General features: G+C 50.0%; 1 protein-coding gene across 9 annotated transcripts in view; it reads right to left on the bottom strand.

Moving 5' to 3' along the window:
* PPP1R12B (protein phosphatase 1 regulatory subunit 12B) overlaps positions 1–13,677 on the bottom strand; it is a 130,365-nt gene that overhangs the window by 22,423 nt on the left and 94,265 nt on the right. Inside the window, exon 1 of one of the 9 annotated variants that reach the window (XM_032132795.1) lies at positions 8,747–9,422. The exons of the other annotated variants lie outside the window; for them this stretch is intronic. Within the exon in view, the coding sequence (XP_031988686.1) occupies positions 8,747–8,848 (102 nt within the window). The 5' untranslated portion in view covers positions 8,849–9,422. Of the gene's footprint in view, positions 1–8,746; positions 9,423–13,677 lie in introns of those variants that run through there. 9 annotated transcript variants of the gene reach the window in all.

Below are 13,677 nucleotides of genomic sequence, written 5' to 3'. Positions count from 1 at the left end.
ATGCTTCTTTATCTCCAACTGGCCAATCTCAGGACAGTGTAAACTATTTTAAGGGAGTTGTCAAGGAATTTATTTTGGTGTATTTTGTCTCAGAAATCCTGATCAATGCCTATGATTAATTAACCACCATGTAATGAGACCAATGGGCACAGCTCCAGCTCTGCCCTCCTTTAAGGAACAGGGGACATTTTAGAAACCCCTCAATTTTATTCTTGTGCTGGCAAATATCCTCTTGATGAGCCATGTTTATTTTAGAAATTAAATATAAAATAAAGCCATCTGGTTTTGGTGTTCTTTCCCTTTTATAAGCAAAAGCCACTACGTTCCTGCAGTTACGTAGCTCGGCTGCTCCTACATGAGCTCCAGTGTTGGGCCAGGCTGACGTGTGTTCCAAAGGACAACCTCTCCCTCTTAGGAGCATGGAATGTCCCGAGCTGGAAGGGATCCATGAGGATCGAGCCCACCTCGTGGCCCTGCACAGACACCCCAACAATCCCACCCTGGGCATCCTGGAGAGCCTTGGCCAAACGCTCCTGGAGCTCTGGCAGCCTCGGGGCTGTGCCCATTCATTCCCTGGGGAGCCTGGGCAGTGCCCAGCACCCTCTGGGGGAAGAATCTTTCCCTGATCTCCAGCCTGACCCTGCCCTGGCCCAGCTCCAGCTGTTACACTGGCTCCTGTCCCTGCCACAGAGAGCAGAGATCGGAGCTGCCCCCCATGAGGAGCTGCAGCCCCCGGCGGGGTCTGACCTCAGGCTCCTTCAGGCTGAACAGACCAAGTGCCTCCCCGTGTGGCCCCTCCAGACTCTTCCCTATTTCTGTGTCCCTCCTTTGGACACTCTCCAATAGCTTCAGATCCTTCTTATATTGAGGTGCCCAGATCTGCCCCCCGGACTCAAGGCGAGGCCATGCCAGGGCAGAGCAGGGTGCTGCTGAGGGCTGGGATTCTCCAGGAGCCGGCGCAGCCAGAGCTAAGCTGGAAGGAAGAAAAGCCAGGAGGAGGCTGCCTGGGACACCTCAGACCATCCCTAGTGGGTACAATTCAGGTCAGTGTTCCCCTCCAGCCGCATTTATCATTCCGGTCAGGGATGGCTGGGATCAAGTTTAGTTTTTCAGTGGGTGCAGAACTCAAAGGTCTGGCTGAACTCTGCTTTTGGGAGTTATTTTGAGGTCATTGCCTCCCTCAGAACGCTGCTCCTCTGACCTGAGAGCTGTGGTTTGTGTAGCATCCCATTAGCTCCACCGGTGTGATCGATGTGCTGCTTCCAGCTCGAGCCTGCAATTGTGCAAATGCAAGGGTTCCAAAATCCCATGGATATGATTAATAATCCAGTGCAGCCAAACCACCTCCATGTAACCTCTAACTCCCCAAAGCCTGATGCAAAATATGTTTTCTCAAACTATAAATCAATAAATTTTGCTTAAGAAAAACTGCTATTACTGAAGCATAATATTAAAAGCTTCTCCAAGATGGAATAGTGGCTTTGGCAGCTGGCTGCAGCAGATCCCATCGTTTTCAGTACAAACAGCACATATTTAATCAGAAACAAATATCCAGGGCTGTGAGGGACTGATGGCCACATCTCCTGCCATCCCAAACAAGCTACAGTCAGATGCTGGTCTGTGCCATGTGTGCCATGGCCAGCCTGTGGCTCAGTGCTCAAAACCCTCCCACAGCCCATGGGCTTTCCAGCAGCTGCAGTTTATTCCCATTGTCTCTTGGGGATAAAACTCGCCATGTAAAACATCAGGCTGGAGAGTATTTTAATTTAAGAAAGGCCATAATTCTGAAACCCAGGGTTTGTTGCTCTTTTTTCCTTCTTTTCTAAGGGATCAAATTTTATTGGTGAAAAATTTAATTTTGCAAAGAGACGTGATCTTAGACAAAACTCTCCAGACATGAGGAAATAAAAACTGAGCGGCCAAGTGACATGAGAAGAAAAGATTTCTGCTCCTAAATTTCTTCCAGATGAGAATGCCACAGGTCTGCAGGAACCCCTTCCCTGCCCTGCAAAAGCTCTGGCAGGATGTTCTCAGGTGTTCCATCAGGGACTTAAATACCTCTTGAGCCACCAGTGAGGGTGAGAGCTGCCAACAGCCAACCCGGCAACTTTTCAGCATAAAGTTCACTCCAAAATCCAGTGAACACCTCCTGAGCCAGCAGCCACATTCCCACAACAGCACTGTGAGCACAGGCAGCACATGGCAGTGAGACTGGAACCATGGAATCACAGAACTGTGAAGACTGGAAAAGCCCTCTAAGACCATCAAGCCCAACCATTCCCCCAGCACTGCCATGTTCACCACTAATTCATGCCCCCAGGTGCCACATCCACATGTGTTTCAAACACTCCCAGGGATGGTGACTCCACCTCTGCCCTGGGTGGCTGTGCCAGGGCCTGACCACCTTTTCAGGGAAGAAGTTTTCCCCAGTACCCAACCTGAGCCTTCCCTGGGGCAACTTGAGGCCATTTCCTCTTGTCCTGTTGCTTGTTACCTGGGAGAAGAGAATGATCTCCACCCAGCAGTGCTGGGTTAATGTTTGGACTCAGTGATCTTAGAGGGCTTTTCCAACCTTAATGGTTCCATGATCCTATGATTCTATGCACCACCTCCCATGAATAGCCCAAGTAGAGCTGCCAGTACACAGGGAAATGGATGAACCAGGCTCTGTCTCTCTTCCAGCCCTATTTTTGATGGGCTTGTGTTTATTTTATGAAAAACAGAACTCTCATGGGCTCCTGCAGGGAAGCAGACACTGGTTTCCAGCTCAGCAGGCTGAAGTGGTTTGCTGCTCCCAGAGGTTCCTCCCACTCTCCCCATCACTCCTGTGGCTGCTCATTCCCATCCTGCAGCACTTCCCCCCTCTCTGTCCCTGGTTTTGTGGCTGTACCACGAACTGACCCAAATTAAGGGTATCTTCTTTCTCCTCCTCCCTTCACCCCTTTTACAGTCCCAGCTGATTCCCTGCTCTGGTGGAACCTAAAGTTGCCCCTGACCTTGTGACCTCCTGCAATGAGGTTTCAAGGCTGAGCTATCCCAAGGGATTGCTCTCCAAATGCTTACCCAGCTTCTCCAAAGGCAACACCTCTGACCAGGCAGCTGAGGGTCAAACGGGAGCTTTAAATGAGGCCGTAGTGTTACATCAGATCCTCTCCAAATCATCCATGACCACTCAGAGCCTTTAATAGTTAACAGACTCCCTGCTCCAGCTTTGGCTTGGATCAATTCTGTTGCTCTGGAGGGAGGAGAGCTGAAGGAACATCAGCCTCAGGAACAGAAGCCATTCACCCCACAGGTCACAGCACATGCCCTGACCCGTGTTGTTTATACATCCAGATGCAGGAGCATCGTCTGGCTACTGAGTCACAGCAGGGAACATCTCATGGGTGGTGCCCTGGGAATGACCAGAAGTTCCCGATATGCTTCCAGATATAGACATGTGCAGAGAAAAACTCAAAAAAAACCCCAAGGACAAACAATGTAGAAGGATTTCATCCCAATACCCATCTGAGAAACATGATGCTTGAGGAATAACCAGGGATAAACAAAGCAGGGTGCTGGAGAACACAGACGGTTAATTGCCTGAAAGTTCAAGTTTCAGTATTCCACATTTCTTGTTGGCTGCTGGGAGAGAAGGGAATCATTTCCACAAACACTGTGTAACTAGTCAGCAATCCAGAAATTAGATGGAAACTGTCATGAGACAACTTATTTGATCCTGTTTCAATTTATGCAGCATCACTTTTATCACAACCAAATGGGTCCAAGCCACTAAATGGAAACACAGGAAGATAAAGGTTCCTGGAGAAATATTTTCATAACGCTTTTTATTCTCTAACACACTGGCAGTGGCAGCACAACAAGTTAAATGATTCATAGAGGAAAACCCCATGTGAGAATAAAGCTGTGACCAAGGAATATCTGGAATGAATGGAACCTGCTGCAAAAACACCACAGAGCAAAAACTGATCATCTGACACATTTATATTCCAAACTCAAGGAAGGCTGTAATCCTATCAGGCATTTCTAATGACCTCCCAGCACTCTGGGACACTGACTTTTTACATCGGCAAGCAACAGGACAAGTGCAGGGACAGTTTTAAAGTAAGAGAGGAAAGATTTAGATCAGATATAAGGAAGAAATTCTTCCTGCCCCATCCCTGGAAGTGTCCAAGGCCAGGTTGGACAGGGCTTGGAACAACCTGGGCTAGTGGAAGGTGTCCCTGCCCATGGTGGGGGTGGGATGAGATGAGCTTTAAGGTCCCTTCCAACCAAACCCTTCTGGGATTCTGTGATTCTGTGATCACTTATACATTAACACCAACCCTGTTAGTGTGATTTGCATGCTGAGCACCTGCAGCTCAGCCACTCACATTCCTGTGCATTAGCTTTTCTTTCTGCTGTAAGATTCGCTTTGCTGTCCCCACGTATGTGTGCACACGACCGTAGCCAGCCTGGGTGCATTTGCTGCCATGGTAATCAGCGCTCAGAGCACCGCTCAGAGCACCACGGGCTCCATGTGGGGGCTCGTTAACAGAGATGGTGATTTGGGAACTGCTGCTTTTTATACTCAAGTATTACTATCAAGTGACTTGGTGAAAACATAAGGCCCATAAAAGGTGATGCTCCTGCATCCCATATTTCACCCAGCACGGCTCCTTCAGATGCTCCAATGAACGGCAGAATAAAATAAATCAGTGCAGACTGCTGCGTACACTTAGAGCTTTATTGCTGAGCCCTTCCTGATAAAAATTCAGCTGGAAAGCTCAGGTTACGTGCTCTGAAGGCAGCTTAATGAGGGAGCGATCTAACATCAGAGGGAAAGAGCCTTGCAGCGAAACCATGAGCATGGACAGAACAATGAGAATTATACAGAATCTCTTGAGGAGTGAGTAACAACTATCAAGTGGCTACTTCACAACTGGGCTGGGTAGAGAATGGACTGAGAGCAGCCCTGGAGAGAAGGATGTGGGGGTGCTGGTGGATGAGAAGCTCAGCGTGCCCCGGCCACGTGCTCTGGCAGCCCAGAACCCCCCCGTGTGCTGGGCTGAGCCCCCAGCGTGGGCAGCAGGGCAGGGGGGGATTCTGCCCCTGTGCCCCGCTCAGCTGAGCCCCCACCTGCAGAGCTGCCTCCAGCCCTGGGTTCCAGCACAAGAAGGACCTGGAGCTGCTGCAGCGAGTCCAGGGGAGGCCACGGAGATGCTCCAAGGGCTCTGGAGCCCCTCTGCTCTGGAGCCAGGCTGGGAGAGCTGGGGGTGCTCACCTGGAGAAGAGGAGGCTCCAGGGAGAGCTCAGAGCCCCTTCCAGGGCCTAAAGGGGCTCCAAGAGAGCTGGAGAGGGACTGGGGACAAGGGAAGAAGGGACAGGACAAGGGGGAATGGCTTCCCACTGCTGGAGGGCAGGGATAGATGGGATATTGGGAAGGAATTTTTGGCTGAGGGGTGGGGAAGCCCTGGCACAGGTGGCCCAGAGAAGCTGTGGCTGCCCCTGGATCCCTGGAAGTGTCCAAGGCCAGGTCGGCTGGGACTTGGAGCAACCTGGGCTAGTGGAAGGTGTTCCTGCCTGTGGCAAGGGGTGGAGTGAGATAAGCTTTACGATTTCTTCCAGTCCAAACCACTCTGAGATTCTAAGTGATGGCAGCCACACAGATGCAGCCACTACTGAACCAGCAGCCCACACACATCAACGACAATTTTTTGATGGTCTTTTTTACAGCAAAAAATATCAGCTAACAAATCAAGAAGGAGCAGTTTATAAAAAAGGGGAAGGTTTGACAAAGAGGTGGGAAACAACAGAAAAGCTGCAACTGGAATCTCTGCAGTAAGCTGGGAGCATGCATTCTCCTTAACTTTTGTTTTCCCACCTAACCAATATCCCGTGGAGAAGCACAAGGGTTACAAAGTACCACAACAAACAGATGAATAAGCGTAATCACAAACTACATGGTACATCCTATGAAAAAATGACTGGCCTAGCAGCAGTAGGAATAAAAACAAAATTAAAAAAAAAAAAAAAATTTCAGTCCTTGGCTTCACTCTCACCCTTCCAATCCTGTCATTTATTTGCTTAAATGCACACAACACGTTTCATGCCACTGGATGCCTATTACATCCTTGGAAATGAATATTATTTTTTTCAGGAGAAACCTCAAGCTAAATCACTATGGTGCAAAACATGATGAAAAGGTACCCACTGCCAAACACCTGAAGCTTGTGCCAAATAACTGGATGGTCTGAATTGATTTCAAAGGGGTTTGAGTTTCCTCTTTTGAGGAACATCTTCATTAAAGCAACATTTACCCTGGGGGATTTAACAGGATTTGGGTATTTTAGTTTGTGGAGGTCCCAGGGCTATGGGATGGTGCTGACCCAGCACAGGGACCAACCCCACTGTCACCATAAGCTCCAGGGAGGATATTCCCCCTCCTATGGATTGCATGAATTTACTGCAAAGTGCCCCCCCCCCGCCTTCCTTAGCTGTGCATTTGAGGAGTTCCCATCAATTAAAGGAAGAAAAACCCCAGGCAATACTATCCTAACTCCTAAGGAGGAGTATTCCAAGCAGCAGTGCAAGTGCAGACAGAATGCCACAGGAAACTGCTTGGCAAATGACATTTAATGCAGCTGTTTGGCACTGATACCTCGACAAGTCAAACCTCCTTTGCTCTGCCTGGTTCTCCAAGAGTTTTCTCCCTGTGTACACCATGTGTGAGGCTCCTGCCTGCTCGTGTGTGCTCACACCCCTGCTCAGCTGAGAACGTTTAGAGCCCACAGCTCTGCTGGTATCAATGGACTGGATGGAAAGATAAAAGGTTCCAAGGTATCACATTCCTACCCGTTTATGAAGGGTGGCTCCTTGTGGCACAGGCCTGTTACTGTGGGCATGGGGGAGTGGGTGGGGAGGAATAAACACATGGGACAAACCCAGAGTAAACCAAACTCCGTTATTTCTCTTGCTCGTGGCAAAATTATATTGTCTTGGAGAAAGAGTTAACTCAGATCCTTGTTTTAGCCTGAAGTCAATCCTTCCCTAATTAGCCTTTTAAGGCATGGGCTATTTCCATAACCCAGATAGCACCAGGGCTGTTTCCTACACTGACAGAGTCGATGCTGCTGCATTCCCCATATGGTTTCTCCCTGCCGATGCTGTGGAGTCACAGCTGGCACTGCCTCACCACTGCAAGGATTTCCATGCTCAGGTGCTGGTTTTCATCAAAACCTCACGGCCATAAGAGGCTCTTCTCCAGGCCCTCTCATTCCCACCTGGCACCTTTCTGTAACCACCTGAGAACTCCCATCACCTTCTCCAATACCCACAGCTCCCCATGAGCCTGCAAATCTCATTGTGGTGATGGACAGAGAAACCAGCACCACCTCTACCCACCTGAGAGCTCCCACCACCTTCTCCAACACCCATGGACCCCCAGGAGTCTGCAGTTCCCCCCATAGCTCTGGACAGATGAACCAGCCTCTCCTGTCAGTCTGCTCCAGGCACTGCTCAGGGCTCTTGTGAGATGTTTGTCACTCGCTCGTATGCCCAGATGCATAAGAGGGAGAAAAGAGTCAGTCTGAACATGTCTGACCTTAAAAACTTGGGGTTTGAAAGAAATGAAACCATTTCCAGCACACTGGAATGGGTCCCCACCTGTTACCAGGTTGGTGATCAATACTGCAGCCCTTTAGCGAGGAACGGTAAGCGCAGTGGTTAAACCGATGAGGGAAGCCCACCTAAGACCACAGGGGATAGTTTTAGATTATTTGAACCATCCCAAAGACACTCCAGCTGCAGAGGGAAGAAAACACCTGCTCCTGATTACAGTTAACAGCCCAGGGCAACCAGCAGCCACAGAAGCCTCAAGGCTGAAGTTTCCGAGGTCAGGAACTGCTTCCATGAATGCCACAGCAGTGGGTTAAAACTCAAATATTGTGGGCAATACTTTTTCCAGACCAAGATCTGTCCCTTCCAACAGAGCAGACAATGCACATCTGATTTGAGCAAATACCAGTGCTGGAATTAATTTAATGCTCCCATCTAAAATTAGCCTGGCTGTTAAAAACTAATTCCTCCAGGCTTTGACTCCAGCATGATAATATTTCTTGATGGTAGAGAGGCTGCCTGTACAATGATACGGACCCAGAGGGTTTGTGACAGCTTCTCCCATGACTCTGGAGCTCTCAGCAATACTGCTGGGAAGCATTCCCAACTTTCCAACACCTTGGGAGACGAGGATAGCAGCTCTAGTTTGGGGAGTATAGGTAACTACCTTGCCTCCTGCTACAGGTGGTTTTCTTCAATTTTTTTGTGGTGTTGAAATTATTCAACTACAGCACAGGCCAGCTCAGCCCTAGGGGTGAAAGTTGAACACAAACCTTGTTTCAGCAGCGATATCAAAGTGTTTTTGGAAAAAGTGCAGTTTAACAAGCTGGTCAGGTTCTGCCTTGTTTTCACCAGGGAGGTTTTCACCCAGCAACAGCCTACCAGGAGAGCCACGTTCCAGAACAGGGGGAAACTACCATCCCAGCAATTCCCTACACCACTAACACAGCTAATCCCAGTGCAGGGACTCTGGCAGCTGCTTAAAACCTGTTGCTGCAGAGGCACCATCCCAAGTTTTATTTAAACCATCCTCTTTCCACAGGAAACCACAGCCACAGGTCTCCACAGGGTAAGACAACAAACCGCCACCACCGGGCTCTGCTCAGAGCATGTGCTGAGCAGGTAATACAGAAAGGAAAAAGCTGCTTACTCTGAGTGTCTTTGCGATCGGGGAAGGAGAGGACGGGGGAGAGTCTGACTGAGCCTTCCTGCTGCGAGTGTATTCCTTACTCCTGGTGTACAGGGACGACATGGCCTCGCGGGCTGCGTGTCTGTGAGAAGCAACACCAGTCTTGCTCTCCTGTCGCTCTACGGCGCTGGGCAGGTCTTCCTTCCAAGGTCAGAACAAACTAATTAAACTATTCACAGCTCTGGTAATTAAACCCTGCTGTTTAAGGTGTATAATTTTAGGCATTAATCTGCTACAGAAAAAGCTGAGGCTCCACAATGTTTCTTGTCCAAGCAGAAGCAGAGAAGGTGTCAAGGACTTGCTGTGCTCCAGTGCCGGGCGCTGCTCTGTGCCAGCCTCACCGCCTGGGCCCCGTCCCGACTTCTCCGCAAAAGGGCATTTCCCCTCGTCCAGAGTGTGCCACAGGCCCAGAGGGATCAACCTCTCCCCAGAACTGCAGGAGGGAGAAACTCTCAGCTCAAGGAGAGAGCTGGAAACTGGCTGGGTTTATCTAGACACGAAGCTTTTGCCAAAAAAAGCTAAAAAAAAGGAAAGCAAAAGCAAACCCTGATTTACTCCGGAGCGCGGCCGCGAGCTCTGCCCTTGCTGCACAGAGCCGCACGTTTCAAGTGAAACACAAAAGCATAAATCAGGAACAAATGCTGGTTTGGAAAGGGGCAGTCCAGCTGAAGTTGGGTTTTGTTCCATCCTCCTCCTCCACCTCCTCCTCCCTCCTCCCCCCGCCCCGGCGCCCTTACCCACGCACAGGCTTCTCCCGTCCCTCCCGCCGCTGCCTTCTGACATTCTGACATTCCAGATCCTGACTCGCTCCAAGAAGAATGCTGGAGGGCAGCCAGCAGCAGCGATTCACTTTCAGCTTGGGATTTGGGCTGCCAAATTGGGTTTGGGATTGGTCTTGGGATTTGGGCAGGAAAAAAAAAAATGAAAAAAAATAGAAAGTGGGAGAAGAGAAAATCCCTCCCAAGCTTCTGAGGCCTGGTGGGCTCTGAGTGGGATGTTGGAGGCACTGATAGCACTTTGCAAAGCCTAAATTCCAGAAAGCGTGTGTGGCTGTGACACAGGGAGATGATTTAAAGGCCATGGAGCAGCTCATGCCATGAAAGGGAGGACACACTTGGGCAGCACAACAGGATTTTTGTTGTTTGCTCATAAGCCTGTTTGAGCTGTGGAAGGGCGGCACAGAGCTTGTGTAACGCACACTGGTTCAAGAGAGCGTTTGGAATCAAGGAGGAGGGAGAGGAGCTCAGATGAAAGGACAGAGGGTGTGGAGAGCATGTACCTCTCCCAAACTCCCAGCTCTCTGCCGAGCTCTGCTGCTGCACAAGCTCACTGGAAGTGGCAAGACGGCTCCCCGCGAAGGTGAGCGTGTGTCCCTTGTGTCCCACTGAAATAGGCCCATGGGATGTTCATTTGAAAAACGCCTCAAACGAGCTCACAGAAACACAGACAATCATAGAATGGCTGGAGTTGGAAGGGACCTCTGGAGATCATCCAGTCCAACCTCCCTGTCAAGGCAGGGTCACTTAGAGCAGGTGCACGTCCTGCCACCGCACCAGCAGCGCGTGTCCTGCTCCAGCTTCACATCTGCTTAATATCAAACATTTCCTACCAAGACCAGGTTGGACGGGGCTTGGAGCAACCTGGGCTAGTGGAAGGTGTCCCTGCCCATGGCAGTGGGGTGGAGTGAGATGAGCTTTAAGGTCTCTTCCAATTCAAACCATTCAATGAAGTGCAGAATAATATCCCTATAAAAATATTTTAAGAGTGTTATCCCACTCTGTGTTGCTCTGAAATCTTGCCCCTTTTTGCACCCTCTTGGCACCTGGGTAATTTAACTGGCACAGACCAGGGGAAGGGGCTTGGAATAACAGCTGCAGTAATTCCTCCTGCCATCCAGCATCTTCCCTCTCCAGGGGCAATGCAGCATCACTGTGTAACCAGGGAGAGCAGGAGACGGGGCTGCCAGATTTTCCTGCTCTAAGAAAGTCACAGTGAGATCAGGTTTCTTGATACTTCTTCACGAGGCAGGAGGGGACTCATCATCCACTGACTGCAGGAGAGGAGAGAAAGGGTTTGGGAGAGGTCTAATTCTGCCTGGTAACATCTCTGCATTCCCCTTTCAAGGTGAGGAAATGAAGTCCAGACACACAAGGAGGCAGTGACAGGCACCTCGCTGCTCCAGGAGGCTGGGCAGGACCTTGATCTTTCCAGCCTCCATCTGTTGCACTCATCACACACCTCTCCCTGTGCCTGGAGCCTGACTCTGTTGTACAACAAGGTAATTCAGACACTTTAAATGCATATTTATAGACCCTGCACACAGGGTGATCCTTTCACACCAGTCTCAGTTTCTGGAGTTTCAAAACTGTGTAAGTGAAACTGGGTGAACTGGCCGGTGGTGCACTGGAGTGTCCCAGTCCCAGCTCCAGGGCTGACAAAGCCCAGCTTAGTCACCAAGGCGGAGCTACATAGCTCTAAATTGCAGTGTTTGGTTTCCTCTCCCATCCAGTCCCAAATAAACCACTCTCGCATCCCTCCATGGTCACGTTTCTGCTGAGGAGGGGCAGAGAAGTTCCAAAATCAACATTTTGGTATGGACCTCACAGCCCAAATCCAAAATACAACCTGAGCCATTCCATAGTAATTACTTAAGAGACCCAGTGCAGACTCACACACACTGACTAACACAGCTTGGTGGCCAGTAACTCATTTTAGAGAGAAGGGGGGGCTTGATCAGCCGGGAGACAGAGAGCAGCAAGAGATGCAATATGGCAAAACACGCCAGGTTTCAGCATTATTCCAGCGAGTGCCTGATTTAGGGGTTTCTTCCTGCTGTTTTGGACAGTTTACTTTCAAGTAGTCCCCAGTGGAAGTATGAAACATGACCCTCCTTCCGTGCTGCTATTCCTCACAGCCTGAGCTCTGTCATGTTCAAGGTCGTTGTTTAGATCCGACTGTTCCTATATGCTCAGGAGATTCCTCAGTCAGAACCAGGCTGGTCCATGCTTCAGCTGTGGTGCTGTGTACTTTACCAAGGAATATTCATACAGCTTTCAGAAAGACACGCACAAAAATCATCTTCCACGAGCATTTCCACAACCCCTGGACACAATCCCCTGAGGCTCTCCGAATGCTGACTTCATGTTCTGGCCTATTTCTGGGCAAAACCTTAAAAGTTTCTTCTCACCTTGGACTATGGCAGCACAACTATACTACAGTATTATGTCTTTCCCATATTTATATGAAAGAGTGTATTCCTGTAGTTAGAGCTGTGGTCTTGGCTATGATCACTCTTCAGACACTTTCACCCAAAAAGCCGTCAGGCTCTTCCTCCAGAGGGTGCTGGGCACTGCCCAGGCTCCCCAGGGAATGGGCACGGCCCCGAGGCTGCCAGAGCTCCAGGAGCATTTGGACAGCGCTGCCAGGGATGCCCAGGGTGGGACTGTTGGGGTCTGTGCAGGGCCAGGGGTTGGACTCGATGATCCCTGTGGGTCCCTTCCAGCTCAGCAGATTCCACTACTTCCTCTTCCATTCAGATGTCTGTCCTGTCCCTTTCTTTGGTGATGATGCCTGTGTTTGTACTCCACTTTTAAAATTAGTTAGACAGGAGAACTCATATGCATGAAAATTATGTACCAGAAATAGGATGAAACCCTGAGCAAAATATTTGAGAGGAAAATACATACACCCTTTTGATCTATGGTGAAAATCTTCACCTACAGAACATGATGCTGGTAAAACAAATGTCAGCAGCACTGCAACATTCCAACCTGCAGCGGACAGAAATGAGAAACAAATCTGGCAGTTAAAGCCAGAGCTGCAGTGACGCTCAGGGGTGATGCAAGCCCGCGGCACGTTCTCTGAGTGCAGAGGAGGAGAAGCCCTCTTGGGAGACCAGAATTCTAATACAACTTGAAGAATGGGAGTAGTTGGTATTTTTTGGAACAAATTATCTCAAAACTATCTCTTGAAAGTCCTAGCTGGCATTTTTCACACCAGGTTTACCACGTACCTCACTGAATTCCTTCCCATCCAGCTGAGTTCTTTCCTCTGTAGCCAAACCTCCCCTGTCTCCCAGCGCAGGCACGTCCCAGGGAGCACAGTGGTGTCTCCAGCTACACAGGGCTCAGCTGGGGCAGAAAACACAAACTGGGCCCACACAGCATCAGGATGTTCTCGGCACTGTGACCTTCCCCCAGGGCCTCCCTGCCTACATCTGCTAAATTAACCACAGCCAGGGACCCCCTGTGCCCCAGCACACAACCCTGTGATCACCGAGCAGGGGGAAGGTCTCTGGCATCATCTTGTCCTTAGCCAACCAAAGCTCCTCTGGGTACCACTGGGCACTCCTGGGGACCTTCCCAACAGGCACCTTGGACACTGCCACACTGATCTAGAGGGTGGGAGGAGTCAGTCACACGGATGAGCCTTCCTTCCCAGCTGGCCTCAGGGCTAGGAACAGTTTAAGATGGCAGTATGATACTGAGTCTTTGAGGATGGGGTCTCAACAGTAGCACAGCCCTTGCTGTGACCTCCTCCTGTGCTGGGCCAAGTGATGCAAGAACATGGGCCTGCACAGCTACCTGTGAATTCCAACCACGCTGGACGAGCAGAAAAGGGAGAGGCAGGCAAAAGGCTTCATGTTTTTCTTTGAACCTGACACAGAATCACCAAGGCTGGAAAAGACCTTTGAGTCCAACCATTCCCCCAGCACTGCCATGTTCACCACTAAACCATGCCCCCTGGTGCCACATCCACGTCTTTTGAACATTTCCAGGGATGGTGAATCCACCACTGCCCCGGCTGGCTGTGCCAGGGCCTGACCACCCCTTCAGGGAAGAAATTTTCCCCAATATCCAACCTGAACCTCCCCTGAACAACTTGAGGCCGTT

The sequence above is a fragment of the Corvus moneduloides genome, chromosome 24 (genome assembly GCF_009650955.1).
Source record: "Corvus moneduloides isolate bCorMon1 chromosome 24, bCorMon1.pri, whole genome shotgun sequence".
Lineage (NCBI taxonomy): Eukaryota > Metazoa > Chordata > Aves > Passeriformes > Corvidae > Corvus > Corvus moneduloides.
The sequence above is the reverse complement of the archived record's forward strand: the minus strand, read 5'-3'. Positions and strand labels throughout refer to the sequence as shown.